Source organism: Myxocyprinus asiaticus, chromosome 14, assembly GCF_019703515.2.
Source record: "Myxocyprinus asiaticus isolate MX2 ecotype Aquarium Trade chromosome 14, UBuf_Myxa_2, whole genome shotgun sequence".
Classification (NCBI taxonomy): Eukaryota; Metazoa; Chordata; class Actinopteri; order Cypriniformes; family Catostomidae; genus Myxocyprinus; species Myxocyprinus asiaticus.
The window spans coordinates 41,560,057-41,587,849 of record NC_059357.1 but is presented as its reverse complement, the minus strand read 5'-3'; the positions used below and the strand labels follow the sequence as shown (position 1 = coordinate 41,587,849).

The window sequence follows — 27,793 nt, the reverse complement described above, 5'->3', positions numbered from 1 at the left end:
ACACAGCTGCCCATTCATTTAATCATTTTCAATGCCACTCACTGTAGAAGATGAGAGAATGTAAATAGCTGAATGTCCCTCACACTTAAATCACCTTCATGTGTTAAATGTAACGTTATCTGACCATCAAGTCTGAGCTTTTTATAAAACACTGTGGCCCAGTTTTCAGGTCTCTGGCCCATTTTCTTTAGTAACAAGTCTTTCGCAGCCTTACATTTTTACACAAAACACGTGTCAAAAGATGGCACACAGCAAAAATGGAACGCTTGCGGCCAAAAAAGAGCTGCTATCCTGGGGGACTACATCTTGGACCTAATGTGTATGTTGTGTAAATAATGGTGGACAAATTCAAAATCCACAGGCTCTGTATGATAGCTAGGATACAACAGGGATTTATATGCTGGACACAGGTTGCACGCCGCTGCGGTTCCAAACACTCCACTCACACATCAGTTTTTCAGGAATTTATAAATGAGAAGCACCACTCATAAATGTTTCATAACAACAGGGAACGTTTGCATGTATTGAGGAGACTATTTTTAACCTAGCTTCTATTCAGAATTATTGTTTGGTCTCCTTATTGTTATTAAATTTTTTTATGTGAAGATCACAACCAGACATTCACGGGAGCCAGCGGAGCCAATGTAGGGCTGTTTGTTGTTTTTAATGAGATATTTTACAATAAAAATAACTCAAAACAACCCGAAGATCCATATCAATGTCAAACTCTTATAAATAGACTCGAATGAGTCAGGTTTACTAAGTTGTTACCCTATTGATGCTGTTTACAACAATACATTGTCCTCCAGTGATAATGTCGAAAAAAGGACTACCACATTTCTATGTCAGTTACTCCCCAGTTTAAAATGTTAAATTGTGAAAATGGATTTTATATGTTTTTTTGTTTTTGTTTTGTTTTTTATACCCAAAATAGAAAGTAATTTCTTTAATACCTGTGAGCAAAAAATGGAATGGGCTCTGTAGAAAATAGCTTGCTAAATAATGAGCAGATGTAAAACAACTGGTTTTGCATGATTTCCATGTGTGAATAAAGAAAACTGCAAGAGCTGTTTTTGCCAGTGACAATTTAGGGGAAAGCAGGCTTGCTCAGAAGTGATTTGTTATTTGAGAACAAATCGTACTTTTCAACCGATTCTATATAAGGATTTGTCCAAACCGTTTCACAAAGCATCTGTACATCACTTGACTTACAGTTACAGTATATAACCAAACCTTGATTCCCTTAAATAAATGATATGGCTTATAATGGTAAATCAACTTTTTTTTTTTACTTCAGCATTTTAATACAGACCATGAACCTGATTCAGGATCAGCAGTTAGCTGTGGTACGGTTTTATTACACAAACCCTGGTGTTTGTGGGTCACAAACAACAGCTTAACTGCCAGATGAGAAACATCTCACCCAGTCTGTCACAATTAACATCAACAGAGCAGCTTCCTAACCTCTGTCTGACACCGTCTACAGCACTGCTGAGAACAGTGCTAGTCTTACAAACTGATTTCCAATCAGTGACACAGCTAACACTGTGTCCTAACCAGATGTGATGCGACAAGATTCCAGCATCAAGCAATTTGTCTTTTCACAGTGAATTTGAAAATGCTGTGCGACGCTGCACAATCACAGCTAAGCAGAATGCATGTGATGTTTAATGTATAGTTCTGAAGATTGTACGGTTTTGGACCAATGAGAATTCACAATGGGCGAAGCTACCCAGCATGACACTACAGCAATAGAAACCAAACTATCAATAAAATGTACTGTTGGCTCATCGCTTGTCACTGCTGGATAAATAAAAAAAAAGTTTTAGCCCCGTTCACATTAGTGATGGGAAGATCGGATCATTTTACTGACTTGAACCTTTGAGTCTCGTTCAGGAAAATGAACGAATCTTTAAGTCATTTAGTTCATTTCGTTCATTTGAGCAGAATTAAATTAAAATGTTACATTTTCAATAGCCAAATCCCCCCCAACACGTCTACTTACGCAAACTTTGATTATAGTCCCAATAAGGAAATACTGATAATGCAGCCAAGGACAAATGATGAGAAACAGAAATTATTAGTTCACCTCTGGAATCTTCTTGTCGGAGTCGTTCGTTCTTTTGTCACTGCATAGCGTATACGGCTGTCAAGTGACAAAAGAATTAACAACTCTGACCAAAAGAGTCGAGAGGTGAACTAATAATTTCTGTTTCCTGTACAGCGCCTATGCAGTTTTCACATAACAAACGAACGGAGGTTGCACAATGCACATGCGCGGCCAACACAAAATGAACGAATCACTCTCTGAGACTACTCGTTCTTCTGAGTCACATAAAAGATTCATTCAAAATGAACGAATCGTTCATGAACGACCCATCACTAGTTCACATTGTCAGTGATTTTGTCAAGTGTATCTGTCTGCGTCCCGCAAGACGACAAGGAACACCTACTACATAACATGCCCACTCCAAGTAACGCTCCCATTGGATCATAAAGTGATTCTATTGGCTAAAATAACTTTTGAAATCCTATTTAATCACGGTATGATTCATATTGTCTTAACTGGGTAAAATTGACAAAGAATAACTTTTAAATTATATTTATATATTATATTATTAAACAGAAGATATAAATTGCGACATCAAACATTTTTTCTGTTCTGTTTTCTGGTTAGCCTATTCGGTTAGCCTATTAGCTTACTGCTAGCTTCTTCTCTTTATTTTCATCACATTTCTCCTCACTGTCGCCACCTACTGATACGGCGGTATGATTGTATATAATAGAACTTTTAACTTGCGGTATATGTAATAATTTTACTAACTTTTTATTTCTTAATGTTTGGTGGTTAGGTTTAGGGGTAGGGATAGGTGTACTAGTTGTGGGGTTGCTGTGGGCCTCAAATTAACACAACAAACACAGTGTATGAATGTGAAATCCAGCTGTTGCAAGACTTTAGCATTTCTCCCTTTATTTGAAGGGGGCTTAACTTGTAGTAGGCGAGCCTTGTAGTGGGCGTGTCTTGTAGTAGTCTTGTAGGACACTTCTCGATTTTGTCACTGGATGCGACAGGAGACCATTCATTTATTTTCAATAAGAGCTGGCGACTTCCGGTGACACAAGCAACAGTGACCGTTGGTTACAGGATGTGGCCGTGTCAAGAGACGCAACAAAGTTGAAAAAAGTTGAACTTTATGCAAATGCAGAGCGATATCACACACCAACTACCAATGAGAGAAGACAGTGGAGCTCACGTCATCTGTCTCCTGTGAGATAATGTAGCAGAGTGCAGAAAATATGGAGGAATTGTTGTTGTCATCGATTTACTGTTCTATACCATTTGTCTGTAACCACATGGATATCATAAAACAATGATGCGTGAAAAACTGCTTCAGAAATTGACGGCATTCTGAGCGAGTTTGATTGATACATTGGAAGATTGTTCATTGATATGATTGAGCCTTGCTGCAGTTTATAACACTACCCTGCAGAATGCTAATTTTTAGCGGGACAGATTGGACGACGTACCAGAAATTGTCAGCATTGTGAGTTTCATTCATACTAGGGCTGGGTGATAAAACGATCTCGATATTTATCTCGATCAAAAAAATCCTCGATACCGATGATAAGCTTTTGAGTCATTTTCAATATTTAACCTGTGTTCTACATCTAGACGATCAAGTGCGTGTTGCTAAAAACACAAACATTTCAGCTTTCTCAGACTGTATGAAGTTGATAACAATAGTTGCCTTGCTAACGATAAGACCACAGTAGTCACCGTGGTCTGACTCCAGGTCCGGACCCCGGATTGATTCCATCTGGACTGCAAGACATCATGACGACGGTTGCAACCTCTTATCCTCTCTAGTGAGCAATGCAACATAACAACAGTGCTGTGTACACTGGATCTGATCTTTCTGCGCTGTATTCTTGAATATTTTACTATAGCAAAGAACACTCTTCATTTATGTCCTGTCCCGCTCTGCACGCCTTGCCTCTTTTCCCCGCATGTGAGTAGACATGAGGCGCCGCATAAGTGAACGTGGTTCCAGAGCGCCTTTAGACCATAACGTTTTTATCTTCTAAATTAACTAACGTTATTAATCAGCATGTTACAAGCCTTTGATAAAAAACAAATAGATTTCTATTGTTCTAGAGTTCTAATTTTGTGAAATTAATTAGATGTTATCATCTCTGGCATGGATGATAAGAAAAGAGAATAAAGGGGGCCTGGGTAGCTCAACGAGTATTGCCACTGACTACCACCCCTGGAGTCACGAGTTCAAATCCAGGGCATGCTGAGTGACTCCAGCCAGGTCTCCTAAGCAACCAAATTGGCCCAGTTGCTAGGGAGGGTAGAGTCACATGGGGTAACCTCCTCGTGGTCGCGATTAGGGGTTCTTGCTCTCGTTGGGGCACAGTCACATGGGGTAACCTCCTCGTGGTCGTGATTAGGGGTTCTTGCTCTCGTTGGGGCACGTGGTAAGTTGTGCATGGATCGCGGAGAGTAGCATGATCCTCCCATGCTGTGAGTCAGCGAGCCACATGATAAGATGTGCAGATTGACTGTCTCAGAAGCAGAGGCAACTGAGACTTTTCCTCCACCACCCGGATTGAGGTGAGTAACCACGCCACCACGGGGGCCTACTAAGTAGTGGGAATTGGGCATTCCAAATTGGGAGAAAAGGGGATAAATAAAAAAAAATTTAAAAAAAGGGAATAAAATTACCTAGCCTAGTTTGTAGCCCAGTCTTTCTCACTTTAAAGAAAATATAAAAATTTCCATTGAGACTTTTACATTTTCTAAATGTTCTCTCAGGGGATACACCTGAACCCCCATACAGTATCATTCCTCAGTCACAAGTGCTTCTATGCTCCCATACTTGGGTATCTGAATGTAACAAAATATAAAAATAAATTGAATGAAACAATGATATGCTGACATTATGCTTCAAAACAAACTGATGATGAAAAATGATCTTTTAACATTCATATCAAACTTAACTCAATTGATAAACTCTATAAAATATTTTTATATTTTGGTAGAAGATCCCTCAGACACCACAGGTTTGGCTGTCCCTGGGCACCCAATGCAGTTTTCTGTAGACTATTTTGACTGTTTAGGATTTTCTTCTGCCAAATTGGAAATGTGAAAAATGTGCAATGTGCAAATGTGAATGTATTTCACGATAAATATCGATATCGAACGATATGAAAAAGAATATCATGATCATATTTTGGGCTATATCACCCAGCCCTAATTCATACATTAATAGATTGTTCATGATCTCCCCTGCTGAATGTTATTAGAGGCAAAACAAATTATTCCTAGTCAAATAAGAATGACATCTTAGTTTTACCTGCAATATATCTAACCTGTTATCAGATTTACTACAGCTATGGTCAGTTGTGCAACCGACCAATGACGTTAGAGCAGCAGCAGTAGGAATGCCCACTAGTGACATCTAGCAACAAAATCGCTGACAGTGTGAACGGGACATCGTGTCTTGCCTGTTTAGGCTCTTTCACACCAAAAAAGTAAGGCCAATAGCTGATAAATAGCTCTTTCAAACCAAAAAGAAATTAATGAATATTTGTCATGAAAATTCATGGTACAATAAGTGGCACAATGCACCTTATAGCTGATCTGCCACCTGACTCATTTCAAGTCACTTAAATTGTAATGCTAATATCGGCATTAAAAAATCTGTTTTGAGACTCATTGAAAATTAAAAAAAACAAACAAACAACAAATAACAGTCCTTGAGCACGACAAAAGTACATGACAGTCATAATGCAAAATCAATCTCATCTTGTCTCCAGCATTTCATTAGCCTACTCTGAATACAAAATAAATGGTTAATAATTTGATTCTTTTAAATGCATGAGTGTCCAAACGGAAAGACAATTCTGATTGGTTTCGATTATTTGCAAACCAGTGGAGGAGGTATGCATTTCCCAATAACAAGCAATATTATTCATGCTAAATTAGATTACCCAAGCCCTCAGGGTCATCTCCATAAAGGTCACTGAAAATTGAACTGTTGCATACCAAATTGGTTTGTACAATTTCCCCATCAGCTTAAATCTGTGCCACACACTGGATGGGCAATAGCGTGGCAGAACGGAGCTGATCAGGGCAATTCAGATACACTAATTTCTTAATATTGAGTAAACGGTCTGTTAATGAGGGTCATTAGACAGGATGGAGGCAAACAAGTCATTGGCAAGGTCACGGACAGGCTTGCTAAAGTTCATTCTACTGTACCTTTGGAGAATAGGGATTTCATGATATAGAATAATAATTTTCCTTCATGTAAATAGGCAAACTGAAATATGAGTGTAGAGATGTTCCCACATGGTTGTGATTTGAGACCAAAGGCAGATTTAGATTATAAAAAACATCCATTCAAAGAAGTGAAACAACACAGTTTTTGGTCTCAGTACTGTCACATCCACTCAAATGTTTCATTTATGTAATGTTTGCTCAAGTCTTGCAAAGTGCGTCACAGGGAAATGTGGACATGAATCACTGTAGTTCCAGCTTCTGTCACAGGGGGCAATTTGGAAAGCATACATCAATTGTAGCCAACAACTTTTGACCGCTTGCATTTTAGGTATCCTTACTCTTTTAGTGGATATCGCTTTCCTAGAGATGTGTGCACAACTGATTTAACATATATTCAAAGCATTCATACAATTCATTGTTCCTAGTTCTAGAAAGGAAGCTAATGTAACTGGATTGTATAAAAAAAATTTCGAAACACTGACATTTTTGCCTGTTATTTAGTATATAACAATCCTCACATTTTCGCACAGGAAGACTAACACATGTGAAGGCTAGGTGAGAATGGAAGCTTGCATTCAACTACCTGTCACATGATCTGTCAAGCCCTCAAAATATGTCAAGCCTTTGGATTCATTTTAAATAACAAATAACCTTTATAACTTTGTTCTTTGTTTTGCAAATACATACAGCTGCTGGGCTGTACTTTTTAGTCACATAACAAAGCATATATGCATGAGTGACACAACATACCCCAAATTACTTTATTTATGTGAGCAGCAATATGTCGACAATGTTAGAGATACAGAGAAATACTAAGAACAACATTAGCAGATCAAGAAAACCAGAAGTGAAAAACACCTTCCATGAACAGAGAGAACATTACAGGTATTTATAGTGAATGATGCTTGGCAGTGAATCATCCTGTTAATAATACTGTTAAAAGCACATAAAGTCAATGGGTTAGAGAAAAACATGCAAACATTTACATCTACCCACCATACACCATTCTACAAACAGCCATGGCTTGAAAGCTCATGTCAAAATGGCTCACTAAACAAAGGTAGCTGTAAATGCTTCAATTTCATCAAATATTTAGCAGATATATACATATATTTGCAACCTCTCTTTTTGTGAGGAAACACCTTTAATGACACTGACCACTGTGACACATATTGGAGCCTTCTTGGATTGCAGTGGGAAAAGTGTTAAGCTGCATCCGCATTCGCATACTTTCAGAGTATGTTCTGCATTTGATGAAGAACTTATTGTTTGATCATTAACAAAGTACGTTGAGTAAGTATGCAGGTAGATACATTCCTGGACATACTTTATACAGGAGTGTGGACTTTGTCCTGTGACCTGAATGTATAACAACAACCACAAAAATAATTTACTCTGGTTAGGTTAAACAAGTACATTTTTAACACAAGTAACTACTTTCTTGGTATATATATATAGCACTTACACTTGAAAAGAGCTTCAAAACTCGCAGTTCTCTGACATCGCTATTGAATTTGATCTTTCAAATTGTTTCTGAATATGCCAAATTACTGACAAGCGCCATTCCCCGTCAGACATTTTTGTATTATTCAAATGTGTTTACCTTTTCCTAACTCAGGGACAGTGGTTGTGGTCTCATGGAAACCATGAAGTAATTGCGTTACATAAACAATGGTGAGCGCGATTCGGAGGATGCATTTTTGCTCCATTGACGGTTAGGTTTAGGGTTGGGGTAACTGTATTGCATCATTTACTATAAGTCCAATGGGTCCACTCTGTAAATATTTCGCCTAAAAACTGGAGCTCACACGTGCCTATACGTTCAAGAGCACTTCCAGCTTTGGCCACTGGGGGCAGTGGTTAAAATTTCGGTAAGTACAAACCAATTTCCGCAGTAGAACATTTGACCTACTGTCATTGAATTCACAGTGCAACCAGTCGGATTCTGACATCCTACTCATTTGATGTACTGTATTTGCATACTATATAGCAGGGAAGTAAGCATATTTGGATGCGGGGATAGACTTTTCACAAAGGACCTGTCACGGAAACATGGGATGGGAGAGCAAAACGTCCAGTAACAAAATAGAGGTGTAGTTATACTGTCGGCTCAAAGAAAATTCCAGGCATATGGCTCTGTTGAGGCTAAGACACTTTGAATGGTCTTCTGATGGGCTGGATAGGCCACACGGATGTCTTTCAAACTGCTTTGCCATAGATATTTATCAGTAGTCGCTGAAATGCTTCTCAGGGCTGATGGGTCTTTCATTTCCGGATGGCCGACATTTCTCAGCCCTCCTTTTATCACTGGACACACAATGTCAGATCCCCAATGGTGCACCATTCAGACGCACCACAGCCGTCACTCAAATTCAAGAGAAGGAGTGGCTATATTTTACCCACATTCAGGCAAATACCAAGCATTTAAGTAGAGGTTAAACCCCTCTGTGGAGATGAAGGCTGAGGAACTCTTTGAGTGATTCACAACAGAAAGCAACAACACTGGCTGTTAGGCTACTGACAGTTGACTGACTATCAATGGCATTTATAATTCAATGTGATGTAAAAACTTGGCTTGTGGAGTATAGCTGTATTGCCCTGCTGAAAAGACCACTGTAGTTGGTGACCATCATGTTGTTTTTAGGCCCTGGTCCTAATCAAGTTGTTCTGGTGTGTTGGTGTCCCCACCAGGCTTCTTAATAGCTTGAAGTCAACATGAAATCAAAAATGGACCCTATTTACTGTTTGTATTTTGTTAGATTCATTGGGGCATGTTAGGCTATGTTCAGACTGCAAGCAAATTAGATTTTTTCTCAAATCAGATCTTTTCAGGCAGACTATCTGCACTATTAATTGCAAGTTATCAAATCAGATTTGCGCGTTCAGACATAACCAACCTATCTGCATGGGTTGCTTTGGTAACAACGCAGGCTTACCCATGTGATGATGCTTTCAAAACAGATGCGGGAAAAATGGAGGTGCATCATCTCGCTCTCTAAATAAGTGCCCTGTCCAGTCGCGGTGCAGAACTCCTCTGTCGCACAAGAAAATCTCTGTGAAAAAATATTGTGATGTTCCGTGCAGCAGTCACGGCCGGCTTATGAATACTTCCGGCATTTCCGTCACCGATTTTTGACATCATTGTTGTGTGTCACGTTAAGAGTGACGTAAAAGACCATTTGAAATCCGATTAGAGCAGCCAGAACTTCCGGACTGAGACGCATCTGAACAAAATCAGATTTAAATAGCATTTGAAACCACCTCCCGATTTCATGTGGTTTTTTGCTGTCCAGTCTATAAAAACTAATCTGGATACAATCTGGTTATGCAAAAAATCAGATTTTTTGTGGCAGTCTGAACACAGCCTTATTCTAAAGCAAAATGTTTATTTGCCTAATATTTCATCAAAGTTGAAATTACATGCTCCACCTCTGAAATGACTTTCCTGTTCAGATGATGTCACCAAGGCTACTTAAGTTTTAACCAACAGGGACTGGCAGTGTTTTAGGAGGGGAGTAGTCCTCCACAATTAAATGCAAACTCACATTCAGGTTTGGATCCATTTTGGTATTGAACGCCGATTCAAATGATTGAATACTCTTTTTCACTTAAAAATATGTCACATTGAGGAAGTAAAATCGGAGGTGTTCAACAATAAGCACTTTTCCACAATCGGCCGAACGGTTCTGAGCATGGTGAGTAACAATCCCATTAGGTTTTCCATTTGAGTTTTCCACAAACCGCTCATAGCCTGAATTTCTCTGCACAGTTAGGTAACCGTACTTAGGACAGTAAACCATTGTGGTGAAATGCCTGTAGTGATGCTGCGACTCATAATTGGTCTTTTTTTTTTCGGTTCAATACAAGTTTTTTTTTTTTTTTTTTATATAAATGTTTTTTTTTTTTTATTGATTCATATATTAACAAATAAAAGCAAAAACATTTACAAACAAATACCTAACCCCCTCTATTACTATCTGTAGATGCAGACTTTACATTTTTTAGAATCCTAGTCCACACTCCTTCCTCCAATACCAAATTCAAATCTTTCTCCCATAATCTCTTGATAGAAGTTAAAGCTCCATCCCCCAGACTCTGAATTAGCAGGGAGTAATACACTGATGCCTCATGACCTTTTCCAAAAGCAGCAATCACCTCTCCCAAAGCACCTGCCGCCTTAGGGGGGTGTGTGCTACTCCCAAAAACAGTACAGAGCATGTGGCGCAGCTGTAAATACCTATAAAACTGAGATCTGGGAATCCCAAAATGATGACCCAAATTCTCAAAAGATCTCAACACTTCACTCTCATACAGGTCGCCGAGTGTAGTAACCCCCCTCACAATCCACTCTGACCAATAGAAAGGGAACTTGTTTATACACAATTTGGGGTTCAGCCATATGCTTGAGGCAACATTTATTTAAATGTCCATATTAAATACTCTGGCCACTCTTGTCCAAATCACGTGCAAATGTGTAATAACGGGGTGTGACTTAACTTCACCGGTTAGTTGGATAGAAAGGCTTTGCAATGGCGAAATAGGGGCAAGGACTTCCTGTTCAATAGAAAACCAGGGAGTGGCTCTTTCAGGTGGAAGCGACCAATGAGCCAAATGCCTGAGACCGAATGCATAATAATAAAACAAATTCTTGGGTATGCCTAGCCCAACTTTGTCAATCGGCCTATGTAATTTGTTGAAATGTAGTCTGGGACGCTTACCATTCCAAATGAAGGACTTCGCTATGCTATCAAATTGCTTGAAATAAGAAAGAGGGACATCTATAGGGAGTGACTGTAGCAGGTAGTTGAATTTTGGAATACAGTTCATTTTAATAACATTAACCTTCCCAATCATAGATAAATGTAATGAAGCCCACCTGTCCACTTCACTCAAAAACCTTTTTTATTAAAGGGTTAAAATTAACTCAACTAAATCAGACAAATTTGCTGGGAATAAAATATCCAAATACTTAATGCCCTGTTTGGGCCACTGGAAGGTGCCCAGCTAAAAGGCCGTTACTGGGCAGTACACTGTCAGAGACAAAGCTTTGGATTTAGACCAATTTACTTTGTATCCTGAGAACTTGGAAAAGGAATTAATAATTCTGTGGAGGCAAGGCACAGATCTAGTAGGGTCAGAGACAAATAATAAAATATCATCTGCGTAAAGCAGAAGCTTATGCGCCACACCTCCCGCCATCACCCCTGGAAAATCATCCTCCTTTCTTATCGCGGCTGCTAATGGTTCCAGCTCAAGACAGAACAATAATGGGGAAAGATGGCAACCCTGCCGAGTGCCCCTGTTCAGAGTGAAATAATCTAAAATGAATCCATTTGTTTGTACCGCTGCTACAGGGTGTCTATAAAGTAACTTAATCCAACCAATAAATGTACTCCCGAACCCATACATTTCCAAAATCTTAAAAAGATAATCCCATTCTACCATATCAAACGCCTTTTCGGTGTCAAGTGAGATGGTAGTGACCAGAGACTGATCATTCGCCACTGACCACATGATATTGATGAAACGCCTAATGTTATCAGAAGAGCTGCGGCCCCGAATAAACCCCACCTGATCTATATGTATAAGAGATGTCATAACTTTACTTAATCGGTTAGCCAAAATGTTTGACAAAATTTTTACATCTAGCTGGATCAGGGAAATTGGACGGTAACTTACACTCACTTGGATCTTTGTCCTTTTTAAGAATCAGACTGATCCGGGCTTGTGTCATGGTTGGGGGAAGCTTTCCATTCTTTAATGATTCCGTATACATAATTGGTCATTTGCCAAGTCAGTTCAATCCTGAATTCGGTTCACTGCAGTGGAAAAAGAAACCATAACTGTGCCAAAAAGCCTGGATCGGTACGGATCAGCACGGTTCCACAACGAAAACCATTCGGCCCAATGGTGGAAAAGCACTCAATGACTTCTTGAAGACATGTTGACTTTAACCAGCATCCTTTGATCAACTGGCTTTACCAAAAATGAATCTGGCCTAAGCTGTTCTTTTCAGTAGGGTTTTCATAAGCAACTGATAGTCATACATCTCCTAAAGTAAAATGTGCTAATTAATATTCTTTAATTCAACTGATATTTATGTTTTACAACAACACTAACAGAGGAATACAGTTTTCACAGCAATGAAATGTGTTTCAAAGAGGCTCCAAAGTAAGTCTGAGCAGTTAACACTGCCAAGCTGATAGGCACACTGAATAGGGCTAGACAACTGTGGCTACAAACATCTGACACAAGCAAGGCATTCAGTATTCAAATCAGGTTTCTACTGAACACACACTGAGGGGAAGGCTTCAACTGTGAGCCAGTGTTAGCACCATCTCATGTACTGAGAGTCATTTTCATGGTGGTATACATTAAGAGTATGGTACTGTACTGACTAAAGTTCTGATACTTTAAGCCCTTCGCCGTCTTGTCCAAAGACCATCCACTTCACGTTTTTTTGTCTTGCCCTTCGATGAGAGTTAAGTCTTTTGGAGAATTTCCATTTATTTGTAAAAAGCAACACAGGAAAAAAAGAATTAGCATGTTCCAAGTTAGTTGAGCTTCGAGACCAAACCCCATCCTACTTAACACAGTGTTTCTCCTTCCCCGATGAGAAACATCATTGGTTTACTGGCTTCACCAAGAGTATCGCTTCCACTGGCATCTGCCACAGGCCACTGAGCCCCGCTGGCTACCTGTTCATTATGGCCATATCTTTATCTCTTCCGTTCCACTTTGTACCCTCATACAGGTGTTGTCCTCCTATTTATACCATCATTAAGGTCTTTGGAAAAGCAGTTGTGCACTTGGAGAAATCCAGAATCGTGGTCAGGGCTGTAGGAGCTGTCTGTCCCTGACTTGAGGGGGTCTCTTGTCAACGTGTACATGCTGATCTCTCCTAAAGGCACTGAGCTCATCATCTTCATGCCCACAGGTGATGCCTCGCGGGACGCTTCCGTGGAGCGAGAGCTGGAGCGCGAGTGCCGTCGGCGGTAACGGAAACTAGGCATGCGAGAATAAGGTGAAGACGACGAGGTAGACTTGATGAACTCACGCCGTGCTTTGAAGCGTACTTCTTTGTTCTTTTCAATGTAGATATTGATGGCCAGAACGGCTACTGCCTCTGCCACGATGAACGAGAGCGCTCCAAAGTAGAAGGACCAGCCGTAGTTATACTGGTTCTTCTTGTCTTCATCTCGCTTGTCACTGGGGTCGCCGGCATTGCTGGAGATGTAGACGATTATGCCAATGATGTTGCTTAGACCTGCAAGATACAAAACAGAGCCAAGAGAGTGTAAAGGAAACAGCTTGCATGCCTTGCTAGTTCATGCTAACCTGTCTTTGTTAACATGAGCATGGACTAGCATTCTACAGTTATCATAGAAAACCATTCTGAATCTTAAAAACAAAGCTTAATGTTTGATAGAAATTAATTTAAATTAGCGCATAAATACATGCTTACATGGGCCAAGCCTTAGTAGGGTTCATAAATTTACGAACGTGCAGATATGAAGTGTGTAGTATTGTGGTTATACTGCACTGATTTGGGATTCAGATACAATATCAGAACAGTTTTAATTCTCAGATACCTTTCAATGGCCAAATACTCTCCATCTAATGCTATTCTTCACAGAAAAGGCAGAGTATGCATTGTGACAAGCTCAATTACAAAATCCATCCAAGAAGGGTGGACAAAGTGAGATAAATGTTGATAACTATACTTATAATTCATTTAATACCGAAAAGTATTAATATAATAAATACAATTTAAAAATAGAATAATTTACCTAAAATTCAGTGTGCTATGTTTTCCTCTGCTTATTAAACTATCACATCATTGCAACATGCTAAACAGACTGATATCACTGTGAATTCAGCAAGAGTAGGTTGAAAGTTCTGCTACTGAAATTTGTCTGCAGTTACCGAAATTCAAACCACTGCCCCCAGTGGCCGAAGCCAAATGTGTTGTTAAATGTATGAGCACATGTGAGCTCCAGTTTCTGAAACGTCCACAGAATGGTGCCAAAAGCGAGTTGCATTTTTAGTTGTAAATTGTGTAATAAAGTCAGCAGAAATTTTTTTTATTAACCCCAAACCCTAAACCCAATCCCAAAAGTAATTTTATAGGAAAATGCAACCTCTGAATTGCACTGACCATTGTTTATGTGAACGGAATTCCTTCTGGGTTTCCATCAAAGGATAAATTAAACACATTTGAATTGATGCAAAGATGTCTGAAAGGAGAGGGTAATTCAGCAGAACGGGGTCGATGTCAGAGTACTGGAACATTTGGTCATCAACGCCTACTTCACATCATCGCACCCTTCGCCCCGCCCACTGGCGCTTCAGTTCATACTCTGAGAGAGACAGCAGGACGTTGGCCTACTGTGGCCTCACTATTCCTGAACACCAAAGGGGACCCATCTGGACTATTTTTGTATACATTCACGCTCTAGACAGACATCTTTGACCGCTTGATACATATCTTGTGCCACTTTTAAAAGACACGGTGTCAAGTTAAAACTCTGAAAAGGAGTCATTCTCTTTCTTGCAGCTGCTCTGCCTCTTGTTGTTTTCAGCACAAATGCATCATGGGCATGTTCTTTTGCCCATTTGTGCTATTTTTTTATTGTTGGTGTATGAAAACGTGCTAGAAGGATGTTTTTGACCGTTTTGATACATTTTTGGCAATGTGATGCTGTGTGTGTGCGCGTCTAGTTCACACTGTGCTTTGGACTATGTGTGTGCATCATGTGGATGTGTCTTCAGATTATTTCAGCCTAGATTGTATGTTTTTTCAGCTATTAGCATGGATTGCTTGTGAACCAGTCATAATACGATTCAAGCTTTGCAAAGGAACTGTTATTGAAGAATGGGGCAGTTAAAAACACTTGGACCCAATCAAAAACGTAAGTAAACCGTTTCATTCATGAATATTTCAAATGTCTCTTTGATAGTTTATGGCGCTGAGTGTTAACAGTTGTGCTTGAGATGAGCAGTTTAATATATTCGGATGAAATGTGTTGGATGTGCATATGTGTAAACCCTGAAATTATTTTTATAATATTGCGGGGTTGTTCATTCTCTACGATTGAGTTTCAAATATGGCTGATTTCAAGGGGATGCACAATGTTAGCCAATCAGAACTGTGGGCATTTACAGTAAAGTTTTAAGGAGCCGCTTAGGCCAAAACCGAGCGTTAAAGACAGAGCGTTTCATATATTATTTATCATAAAATCATATATTACTAAATTATGTTTTGGTGCAAAAAACCTTAACATTATCAGTGGACTTTAGGTATGATAATAAAACTACATAAAAAAGTGCAATTTAAATAAATATAAACAATTTTTAAAGGGGTCAAATGTTAATGGTGTTCTATTAACTTGAAAGGCCTTGTGTGCTTGTTAGCGATGTTTACCTGCTGCAACAAACAGTATTCCTGCGCTGAGTAATATGTTGTTCATCTTGCTGTAGAGGCGTCCCACTCCCACACACAGCCCCCCCAGCAACAGCAGGATGGTACTGAGGATGGGAAACACACTGGAGGCACGCACGATACCTGTGTGTTCAAACACATACACACACAAACCACACGGCTGTCACTTTAACTGGAGTTAGCAAATGGTGCATGACAAAAACAACAGTTGAGAAATAGACAGTAACACTGTAATGTTCCTGAAGAGAAAGTCACTCACGTAAAAGGTACTCTGAGCTGTCTGTGTCATAATCATTATCATCCGGGAAATGATTGATTCGGTAACAACTTCCTTTGTTAAGACCTACAAAATGATGAAACCAGTTAAGTTTAAGAGCAGTGGTGACATAATGAATGACCAAGCTTAATCCATAGCATCCTGTGTATAGAAGAATTTGTTGTGTTTTGAAGTAGATAACACATTCGGAGATTTTGACCCTCACACCATGTTCTGAACAGATGCGATGTCACAAGATGGTGTTCAGCCAATAAGAATATGAGGAGTGTGATTTTGAACCAATGAGATGTCACAGTGGGTGGGGCTCCCTAGCACAACACCACAGAAATAGAAACCAAGTGATTGACAAAATGTCCTGTCACTCAATGCAGTCGGTTAAAACAAAAATGTATAACATGGACAAGATAGCTTTTCCAGGTCGAGAACGGTTTGTAGTCATGCCATGCCGAACCGTACTCAAGTGAAAATGCTACTGGAACCATTACTCACTGTGCTAAGACCGTTTGGCCCGATAGTGGAAAAGCAGCTTTTGTTAGAATTGTTCAGTGGCATGCTTTGAAGTAACGAAACAGCATTTTGTCCAGTTTACTTCTATAATATGACATTTTCAAGTGAAGAAAAAATTCTACGAATCACAAATTGATTGGATTATAAAATGTAGGCTTTCCATACCTGAATGTGAGTTTGCAGTGAATTATGAAGGATTATTCCCCTTTGAAAATCTACAAGCACCCACTTTTAAGGGGGGTTACCTTTAACATTACCTGCATTACCTGCATTACCTGCATTACCTTTAACATTACCCTAAAACAATGCCTAAATAGTGTCTAAAATCGTTTCAGAAGTGGAGCATTATTATAGCATTTTGATAAAAGATTATGAAGGCAAAAACATTTTTTGTTTGTAATAACTTGCACTGATCAATTGTTCACAAGGCCAAGTGTGCACACTCTATAGGCCAATCTAACTTGCATACTATGTAAATTAAATTCCTTCAGTTGTTTGCAGGCAAGCTGGTTTTACTGCAGCGTTCTACAAGAATTTTCTCTCTGAAACCCTCCTTCACCCCAGCACCATTTGTCTAGATCTGCTTCAGGGGATTGTATGTTTGTCTAATGTATGTCATACACCCTCAACACAGTGTGTCTGAGTATGTGTAGCAGTAGCAAGTCATCGTACTTGCTCTGCAGCAGCAGCAGCATAAGCAGATCTAGTCTGCCAAGATCAAACCAACCAACTTATATCAATTTTCACACAGAGTTGTCATGACTGAAGTAAACTATTCCATTTTGATTTAATGTTGACTTAAAACGAGGAGATAAATGTTCTTAACATACGTACAGTTCATCATACAGAGACACACTGTAAACCCTCCCTCAGTTCCAGGTGAAGTCTACTTCTTGTGACACAGCTTTTGTGTGGCCCAGCATGCCATTAATTGGGTCTAGTGTTAAAAAAGGCGAAATTTAATTAGCATTAAATAGGTCTGAGAAAGTGGGGCATGTTTTCTAGTGTAGTCATTGTAAAAAAAGACATCTTAAAAAAAAAGAATGATACATAAAAATATGGATTTTAAACCTGAAACACTATGCCACATATTTAGCCTATAAACACTTGCAAAAAATACCATGGCATTATGTTTTTTGTTTGTTTTTGAGCATGTGCCATGGTACTACAATGGTTTTCTGGATATGTACCATGATAAAAATATTGTATTTTAAAAAAAAAAAGCCTTGGAGTACCATGAAAATACCTTAGTATATAAATATGTGAAATATAATCGTATACTTAAAGGGATAGTTCACCCAAAAATGAAAATTCTCTACATTTTCACACACTCATTCCATCCCAGATGTGTTTGCATTTCTTTCTTCTGCTGGACACAAACAAAGATTTTTAGAAGAATATCTCAGCTCTGTAGGTCCTCACAATGCAAGTGAATGGTGACCATAATTTTGAAGCTTGAAAAAGCACATAAAGGCAGCGTAAAAGTAATCCATATGCCAGTGGTTTAATCCATGTCTTCAGAAGAAATATGATAGGTGTGGGTGAGAAACAGATACATTTTAAGTCCTTTTTTACTCTAAATCTACACTTTCACATTGATATTTAGCTGCCTACTGGTTGGTGTTGGTCAAAGGTGGAGATTTATGGTAAAAAGGACTTAAATATTGATCTGTTTCTCACCCACACTTATATTGCTTCTCAAGATATGGACTGAACAACTGAAGTCTTTTGGATTACTTTTTGCAGCTGCCTTTATGTGCTTTTTGGAGCTTAAAAGGCCTGATCACCAACTTGCATTGTATGGACCTACAGTGCTGAGATATTCTATTAAAAATCTTTGTTTGTGTTCAGCAGAACAAAGAAAGTCATACATATCTGAGATGGCATGAGGGTGAGTAAGTGATGACCCATTTTTAGGGTGTACTTTCTAAATATTTGCTCCTGGTCTTATTGTAAACAATTAATCAGTGCATGCAATTCCAAAGAAACAAAGTTTTGCTTTGTAATATTTCATCAAAATGTATTAACTTGCACTTGCTCCAGCTGAAACAACTTTCCTTTTTGGCTGACATCACCAAGCCCTCTTCCTGTAGCTTCACTGGCAGCTCAACTGGCGGAACATGGTGCTAGCAAAGCCAACATTTTGGGTTTGATTCACAAGGAACACACAAACTGATAAAATGTAAACCTTGAATGCACTTTAAATTGCTTGGATAAAAACATCTGACAAATGCATCAAATCTGTCATAGAAAACCTCTTTTCACTATCTTATTAATTCCCAATGGATAAAATGAAGTCCCGCTCTAAATATTTTTTTCCTCATTGAATATCCTTTTTCACTCAGAAATATGTCACATTACGAAAGTAAAATTAGATGCAAACACTGTTTCATGGACTTCAAGTTCGTATACATGCATTCTTACAAATTAAAAGCAGCATTTTAGTGAGACCTTTAATCACCTTAAACAATCAGGAAACACGATATAACAATATGTCTTTATAACTATATGTATGACAGTTACACTGTGATGATGTACAGCTCAAAGCGGAGTAAACACCTGTGACATTGGTCAATAATAAAGCATTATATCTTGTTCCTGGGTCATGACCTCTCCTTGAAACCCCTTGTGACAAAGATTGTTTAATAATATCCATCAGCAATGGGGTTAACTTGTGCTGTTCAATAACTGAATATGAAGAAAAAAGGGGTTTAAAAAATGTGCATGTTAAACATTTGAATTTAATTGCATACGTTAACTCGTTAATTTTGACAGTTGTTGTTTTCACAGATTAGCTCAAGTATCACTTCAACAGATTCAGAAAGTCTATAGATTGAATAAAAAAAAAAAACGAAAACTCATGAGATCGGGAGTTATTTGTGAATCTCTTGATTAATCCATTTAAAGAATCGGCTCACAAGAGTAATTTCTTTGTGATTCAGACTACACTGGTCATGTTGTGTGGATTTGTACATGGTCATCGCAAAAAAGACGTGTTGTCTACTGATTATCTTTGTATTATTTCGTCCAGTCTTTCTGTCTCATCACATTCAATTGACTGCAAGCTCCCAACCTAATCGAAAACCATGAAAATATGGTTCTAGTATGTTTTACAAAATGTAACCAGTTCTTAATAAGAACATAGAAGTTCAGGTAAAGAGCTGCTCAGATTGGCCCAGTGACAGAACTGCAACCAGCCTCATAAAGACAAAATAAAGACCCTCGCTTGACTGATATGAAGACACATCGGAGAGTGAGAGCAAGAGAGAGAGAGGGAAACAAGCGCTCTGTCCCTCCGGCCTGCCTGGAGGTAACAATGCTCATCGTCTTCTCCATGGCAACCTCAAATCTGATCCAACAATCTGATTTCCATAATGTCTCCAAGGATGCCTTTGACATCTTCATTGTGGTTTAATACAGCAGCACACTACTCTTCCCCCAATGCCAAAACACCCCTCCTGCCTTCCAAACCCACATCCCCACTGGGCATTGCGAGGAAACAGCTGCCACATTCCACGCCTTGAGCTGCCTGAAGCATGCATTTTGTCATTATAGTGAATCATTATAGTGGCAAAGCCAATCATATGCCTTGTTGAGAGATTAAACCAATCATGGCATTGCATTTTAGGGCAGTGTGCTTTTGTTTGGCTTGCCTTATTTGTCATCTCAAATCTATCCATATGGAGACAGAACAAGACTGTCTTTCTTGGGAACATTGATTACAAAAGTGATATAAAAAAAAAACAACTTTGTCTGGGCAAAGACTCCTATAGACCTAAACCATATCTGGACCAGAATATCATAGAGACTTGGGGATGGGCATTTTGGACTTGGCCCAGTAAGCAACCACCCAGAACACCCTAGCATAAAAGGGACAGTTCACCCAAAAAATTATAATTCTCTCATCATGCCAGCTCAAGGTGGTCAAGCTGGTCTTTGGAACATGGTAGCTGGTCGACCAGCTCATGACCATCTTAGACCAGCTAGAAACCAGCTACCATGTTTTAATCTCCTGAGACCCGAGCGTGACTGCTGTGTGCATTTTCCGTTTCCCTTTTTGATTTATAACTAGTAGCACCTAATAAACAAGCAAATAATAATAATTTCTAAAGCAAATAGTTTTCCTAAAAATTAATGTCCACATATGTGGACAGTGGGACTAAGTAGTGAAATGTTAAATAATACCAAGATATAGAAAGATTTTTTCATTAAATTGTTTATTATGTTTCCAGTAGTGTTGGTTATTCATGTTTTTGATGTTACAGACATTACATCAGAAATGAGCATAATTCATTCTGATCCAAGTAATGGCCAGCATCATCCAATCACTGCCAACCATGTTAAAATAAAATTATACATTATAAATTCTGAATCTATGTACTGATTACCATTAACACATGTCTGCCAAACATGTTGAGTGGTCCAAACATCATCTGCAGCCTGAAACTGAACTTTTGATAGGAAGTTTGGATTGAATGCCCTTGGCATTTTAGAAAATCTAAAGGATGCTCCCTTGCTCCCTATTTAGTGAATGACTTAACCTCCAGAGTGCTGTCTGTCAGCACTGGTCTCAGAACAGTTCGAAATGCACCTTATTTTCATCCTAACTCCATATAAATCCTCTGAAAGCAACATTTTTCAGATTTTGGATGAACCCATTGATTCTCAATGTGAAAATGAACAGTGAATATAGGAATGTATTTACTAATGTTAATGAACAGAACTGTATTGTACAATGATAACAAAATAAAATATAAAAATGTGTATTAAATGAAGCAAAATTACCGACATGTGTTATTGTTGAAAGTTATTCAAAATAACTTACATGTTTTTTCAACTTTTGAGGGAATAATGACCCAAAATTCATGTATGTGGACATCGTGTTAATCATCACGCTAACGCATGAAAAATGAATATATTGGCCAAAGCAGGAAGTTTGAACGTAAGGGCACATGTGAGCTCCAGTTTTGGGGTGAAATGTCCACATAGTAGCACCAAAAGAGTTTTAATAGAGTTGTTTTTAGCCCTAAATCTATCCATCAGTGGAGTTAAAATGTTATCTTAGAGGGCACCCCCGAATTGCACTCATCACTGATTATCCAAACACATTTGCTAGTTTTAAACATAGGAAGAGATCTCAGATCTCTCATGCAACTGACTCAACACACTATCAGTTGGGCCACAGGGCCAAAACACATTTTAACAGATGAAAAAATGTCTGACTATCTGCACAACAACACATCAATGCCTACTTTCCCTTTAATCACTTCCGTAGCCCGCCCAGTAACGGTGAGCAGTAAGATAACCAGAAGAGACAGCAGGTCAATCAAGAGCAGAGAGCCAATCAGAACACTGGGCAGAATCAGTGGGCATTTACTGTCAAGTCTTAAAGGAGAAGCAGCACTAAAATCAAATGTTTCTGACAGAGGGTCACAAAATAAGGGTGAAAAATTATCATGTTTAACAAATATATGACCTTTTTTTTTGTGCAAAAAACGTTACTAATCTTATAAGTGAACCTCGAGGAACATTTTTAAATAATAATTTTTAAAAAAGGCATGTTATGACCCTTTTAAAGTTACACTTAAAGAAATATTCCGGGTTCAATACAGATTAAGCTCATACATAATATGCATGTTAACATGATTTTAGTGTGATCAAATCGCATACCATTTCTGTGTGAAGCATATCCAATTTTACAACTTTGTTGCCATGATAATTTAATCCTGGTAAACAACTTTACAGCTCAAATAATTCATGAGTTTTAACAAAAGATTAATGAAAGTGCTTTTATAAAATCATAAGCTTCACTGCCTTTAAAACCTCCTAAAATTGGCCTCATTCACTTTCATTGTAAGTGCCTCACTGTAACCTTGATTTTTAAAGAAAAGGTGGGTTGAGTCTAAATTAATTACATTTAAATGTAAATAAATTTTCCAACCTTTGTAAATAATGAGTTTAGCCAATTATTTTCATTAAGAAATGTAGCTGTTTAGTAGTAGTTTGAGAACATTTTTGACACCACACAAAAGTACATTTTGCCATACTTAAGTCAAATATTAGGCTCATACATCCACTCTCTTGAAAAGCACCAGTTTTGTATGGGCAAGCACCACTCGAATTTTCTTTAGAAAATGTGAGAATATGTGGCTGAGCTGCAGTATAGCCAGCAATAAAACCAGTTCAGTGATTTCTAATCAATGCTGTAGCCAGACTGAGGGAAGCAGACACTCTTGCTAGGCCTCATTTTTTGGACCTGTTTGTGCAAATAAATCATATTTTATTTGTTTTGATAACACTCGATTAGTTTACTTTTCAGCTTAATGTAGTTTTCATTACAGCTCAACATCCACAACAGATGCCACTATACAAATCAAATCACTTTTATTGTCACGCAACCATATACACAAGTGCAATAGTGTGTGAAATTCCAAGCAACATAGTAGTCATGACAGTGATAAGACATATACCAATTTACAATAAACATCAGATTTACAACACAATTTAAAATCTAATATACACATAATTACACACAACACAATATACAAATAATAAAATACAATGTACAGTATACAATACACACAATATAGAACACACATTATACATTAAAAAATTATATATAGTATATATAAAATGTACAGTAGGTTGTACTGTACTGTGTTGACATTCAGGCTGTCGGTTGATAGTAAGTTGTTAAGAGAGAATATAATATAATAATAATATAATTTATGACAGTCCGGTGTGAGATATAAGAGTAAGAGTAATAAAGTGCAGTGCTGATGTATATTGATTGTGAGAGATCAAGAGTTCAGAAGTCTGATTGCTTGGGGGAAGCAATATACAGAAACAGAAATATAATTTTCTATACTCAAAAACAAGATCATTAAAGAAAGAAAATGTGAGTAGTATTTACCTATGTGATTAGATGGTAAGTGAACAATCAGTTCTCGTAGTCAGCGTGTTGAATGCAGGAGAAATGGGCAGGAGTAAAGACCTGAGTGACTTTGACAAGAGCCAAATTGTTATGGACAGATGACTGGGTCTGAATATCTCTGAAACGGCAAGGCTTGTGGGGTGCTTCTGATCAGCAGTGGTGAGCACCTACCGACAGTGGTCCGAGGAGGGACAAACCACAAACCAGCGACAAGGTGTTGGGCGCCCAAGGCTTATTGATGCGCGAGACACAGGTACTGTGGCACAAGTCACAGAAGATTTTAATGATGGTTACGGGAGGAATGTGTCACAACACACAGTGCATCGCATCCTGCTGCATATCAAGCTGTGTGGCCGCAGACCGGTCAGAGTGCCCATGATGACCCCTGTCATCCGTCAAAAGTGCCTACAATGGGCACGTGAGCGTCGGAACTGGACCTTGATGCAGTGGAAAAATGTCGCCTAGTCCGATGAGTCCCATTTTATTTTACAACACGTGGACGGCCGTGTACGTGTGCACCGTTTACCTGGGGAAGTGATGGCACCTGGATGTACTGTGGGAAGACGACAAGCCGGTGGAGGGAGTGTGATGCTCTGGGCATTGTTCTGCTGGGAAATCCTGGGACCGGCCATTCATGTGGACGTCAATTTGACACGTGCCACCTACCTAAACATCGTTGCAGGCCAGGTACACCCCTACATGGCAGTGGTATGCCCTGAAGGCAGTGGCCTCTTTCAGCAGGATAATGCACCCTGCCACACTGCACACATTGTTGGGGAATGGTTTGAGAAACATGATGAAGAGTTCAAGGTGTTGCCCTGGCCTCCAATTTCCCAGATCTCAATTCGACTGAATATCTGTGAGATGTGCTGGACCATCAAGTTCAATCCACGGCAGCTCCACCTCACAATTTACAGGACTTGAAGGATCTTCTGCTAATGTCTCGATGTCAGATACCACGGGACACCTTCAGGGGTCTTGTAGATTCAATGCCTTGGTGGGTCAGCGCTGTTTTGGTGACACGCAGACCACCAACAGGACATTAGGCAGATGGTCATAATGTTTTGGCTCATCAGTGTATACACACACATATATATATATATATATATATACACACACACACACACACACACACACCCACACACACCGATCAGCCACAACATTAAAACCACCTTCCTAATGTTGTGTAGGTCCCACTCGTGCCACCAAAACAGCGCCAACCCGCATCTCAGAATAGTATTCTGAGATTATATTCTTCTCACCACAGTTGTACAGAGTGGTTATCTGAGTTACCATAGACTTTGTCAGTCCGAACCAGTCTGGCCATTCTCTGTTGACCTCTCTCATCAACAATGGGTTTCCATCCACAGAACTGCCGCTCACTGGATGTTTTTTGTTTTTGGCACCATTCTGAGTAAATTCTAAAGGCTGTTGTGTGTAAAAATCCCAGGAGATCAGCAGTTACAGAAATACTCAACAATCATACCACGGACCAAATCACTGAGATCAAATTTTTCCCCATTCTGATGGTTGGTGTGAACATTAACCGAAGCGCCTGACCCGTATCTGTATGATTTTATGCACTGCACTTCTGCCACACAATTGGCTGATTAGATAATCGAACAGATGATTGTTGGTGTCAGATGGGCTGGTTTGAGTATTTCTGTAACTGCTGATCTCCTGGAATTTTCACACACAACAGTCTCTAGAATTCACACAGGTTCGCTGTCCTTTTCTGCATATCGCGGCCCTCTTCAGCCAGTCGCGGTCTGTTCGGCATAACTCGGCAGCCCGTTTCAGTTCATCACTGCCCGTTTGGCACTGTTTTGCGGCCATCCCACCAGAAAAGTTCTGGTTCTCCCTATGACCAGTCTGCCCCTGTTTACAACTGTTTTGTCAGACCAGCAGCGCAGACAGGTAACTCCGCCCCTTGATGGCAAGCCGCATGTGATGAGTGCATGAAGTGTCCAACATTCCACAATCCGTTTTGAAGGTTGAAAAAGTGAATTAAAGTACAATTCTTTTTGCTGCATTTTCAGTGTAAACGTACTACTCGCACTACTTACACTACAAAATGGTGTAGAATAGTGCAGAAGTGTGCAGTTTGGGACACAGCTAATGTTCATTTAAATAAACAATTAACAAGATGGCATACTGTGGTCACCACCCTCTTGGTTTTGGAAATCAGCAGGAAAAGTGCTGTAAGGAGGCTGTTGCACATTCATTCATTCCCTTTGTACATATATCTGATGCTGCTTTATTTCTCTGGGTGAATACACTGTCATCAGTACTTTTCACATTATAAAATGACAACTGACTAAGTATGTACTGGTTAATTTCCGGTGTCGACTATTTTTTTGATTGTAAAAGACAAAACTGTTGATTTTCCCTTAGTTTGAAGCCTGAAGATGTTATCGTTACACTTTCAGAAAGGACCATTTGTAAGTTGCCAATATTCGTCACCTGTGATGTCCGTGTTTAGCCTGTGTACGCAAACATGTAACCAGTCTGTCTATCTGAGCCAAAGTACCTCAAAGACAAAATTGCGTAGGGGGAAAAAACTCAGTCTTTTGAATTAATACACAAGTACTTTGTGTGATTGTCTCTCTTTCTGTCTCTTTCTATTCTGTCCGTCCTTTTTTTTCTTTTCTATGGACAACGGCAAGAAGCAACAGATTCATCTATTTTTAAAACATTGGCCACGTTACCATAGCGATTTCAGACATATTGTTTCCAAGCAACAGCATCAAATGCAAGAAAGACATGAATGAAGGAGGAGGCTTATGAGGAGAATCTTTGTACTGATTATGCCTTTTTGTTCATTTAAGAAACTTGTTGATGTCAGAGAAATGGAAATCATTTTCGGTCCTTCCAAGTGAATGCTGAGTTATATTAAAGGGATAGTTCACCCCAAATGAGAATTCTGCCATCATTTACTCACCCTTATCGCATTCCAAACATGTATGACTTTTTTTCTTCTGTGGAACAAAAAAGGAGAACTTAGGCAGGGTAAAAGCCTCAGTCACCATTCACTTCCATTGCATCTTTTTTTTCCATACAATGAAAGTGAATGGTGACTGAGAAAATTCTGCCTGTTCACTAAAGAAATAAAGTGGTACAGGTTTTAGAACAACTTAAGAGTGAGTGTATGATGGTGTTAGGTTTAATTTATGAATCAACGTTGTCTTGGATGTTTCTCCTAAAATTCCTAAGCAAAATTCCTTCTAAAGACTCCATTTAATTGTATTGATCTTTAGGAGAAACAGCTGAGGCGTTAAAGATATCTCATTTTGCGAAGGCCAGTTTTGGGAAGGAAAAGGTGATGTTGGTCTTCTTGGAGTGTCTCCAGGTAGGTTAAACTCCTTTTTCATGCTAATTACAGTCACTTTAACTAAATCACATTGTCAAATACGCTCTTTACTCCAACATCTTCATCCCTTTCGAGCTACATCTGTTATTTCTGAGCTCACTTGGATGCAGATAAGAAACAAAAGCTTTCCAACACGACCAGACTTCATTGTCTGAAGACAAAGCCACAATCAACCTATGAGTTCTCTCTCTTAAAAAAGAAGAAGAAGAAGAAAGAAAGAAAAGTCTAATAAAGAATGATATGTGATATAAAACAAAACAAAAGAAAACAAAAAACACATGGTACCTTCAATGCAACAGATCCTCCACAGCCCGGAGTGCGTGAGATCTCCGCGGACCTTCTTGGGCTGCGTCTGCGTCTCGTCCGTGGTGATGTTGGTGACATTACAGATATAAGCCCGAGAATAAAGCCAATAGTCGGTACCGATCGCGATGCTCATCAAACTAAACGCCACAAAAGCACCGACGGTGGCCAGCAGCATCTGAATCCCACGGTCACACCACGCCATGGCCACTCATATTAGTAATGACAACAATAATCCACACATTGTTCAAACACAGTCGCGCGTCATGATTTGGCGTCCACTTGCGCCGCTTTGTTCAGATTGTCGGTCTGATCACAAGCGCGTTAAGAAACTTGAGCGCTTCTCCTCCACAAGTTGCTGTTCATAAACTGCGCCCATCTGAGTTCACCCATCATATTTGCTTTCTATGGTTTATTTTGAGTTTTGAGCATCACCGACTCCAATTCCTGTAACCAAATCCCTCTTTTCCAAACTCAAATGGCTCTGATTTGGAAAAGCGATCTCAAAACTCCACCTTCAGTCACACGAACCAATGAGAAACACACATGGCCTTAAGAATTAGATGCTCTCTTGATGATGATGGGAAATACTGGAGTTTTTAAATGAATTTTTAAACAATACATCACATAAAGCATAAAACAGACAAAAGACATGGCGAAGCAAATAACTA

General features: G+C 39.1%; 1 protein-coding gene across 1 annotated transcript; it reads right to left on the bottom strand.

Annotated features, from left to right (window-relative positions):
- Window positions 1–7,045: 7,045 nt before the first annotated feature.
- LOC127451174 (voltage-dependent calcium channel gamma-4 subunit-like) lies at window positions 7,046–27,505 on the bottom strand. The gene is made up of 4 exons (XM_051715664.1): window positions 27,105–27,505; window positions 15,991–16,074; window positions 15,714–15,854; window positions 7,046–13,556 (listed from the first exon to the last, which is right to left on the bottom strand). Exons 1-4 carry the CDS (start codon window positions 27,325–27,327, stop codon window positions 13,036–13,038), a joined length of 969 nt encoding a protein of 322 aa, XP_051571624.1. The 5' UTR covers window positions 27,328–27,505; the 3' UTR covers window positions 7,046–13,035.
- Window positions 27,506–27,793: the final 288 nt, after the last annotated feature.

What these genes read in the sequence shown, in the direction of transcription:
- LOC127451174 (XM_051715664.1), bottom strand. Translation starts at nt 27,327, where the DNA reads ATGGCGTGGTGTGACCGTGGGATTCAGATGCTGCTGGCCACCGTCGGT. An exon ending in CAGCTCAGAGTACCTTTTAC is followed by an intron (nt 15,855 to 15,990) that starts GTGAGTGACTTT and finishes TTGAACACACAG; the next exon opens with GTATCGTGCGTGCCTCCAGT. An exon ending in AATACTGTTTGTTGCAGCAG is followed by an intron (nt 13,557 to 15,713) that starts GTAAACATCGCT and finishes TGTATCTTGCAG; the next exon opens with GTCTAAGCAACATCATTGGC.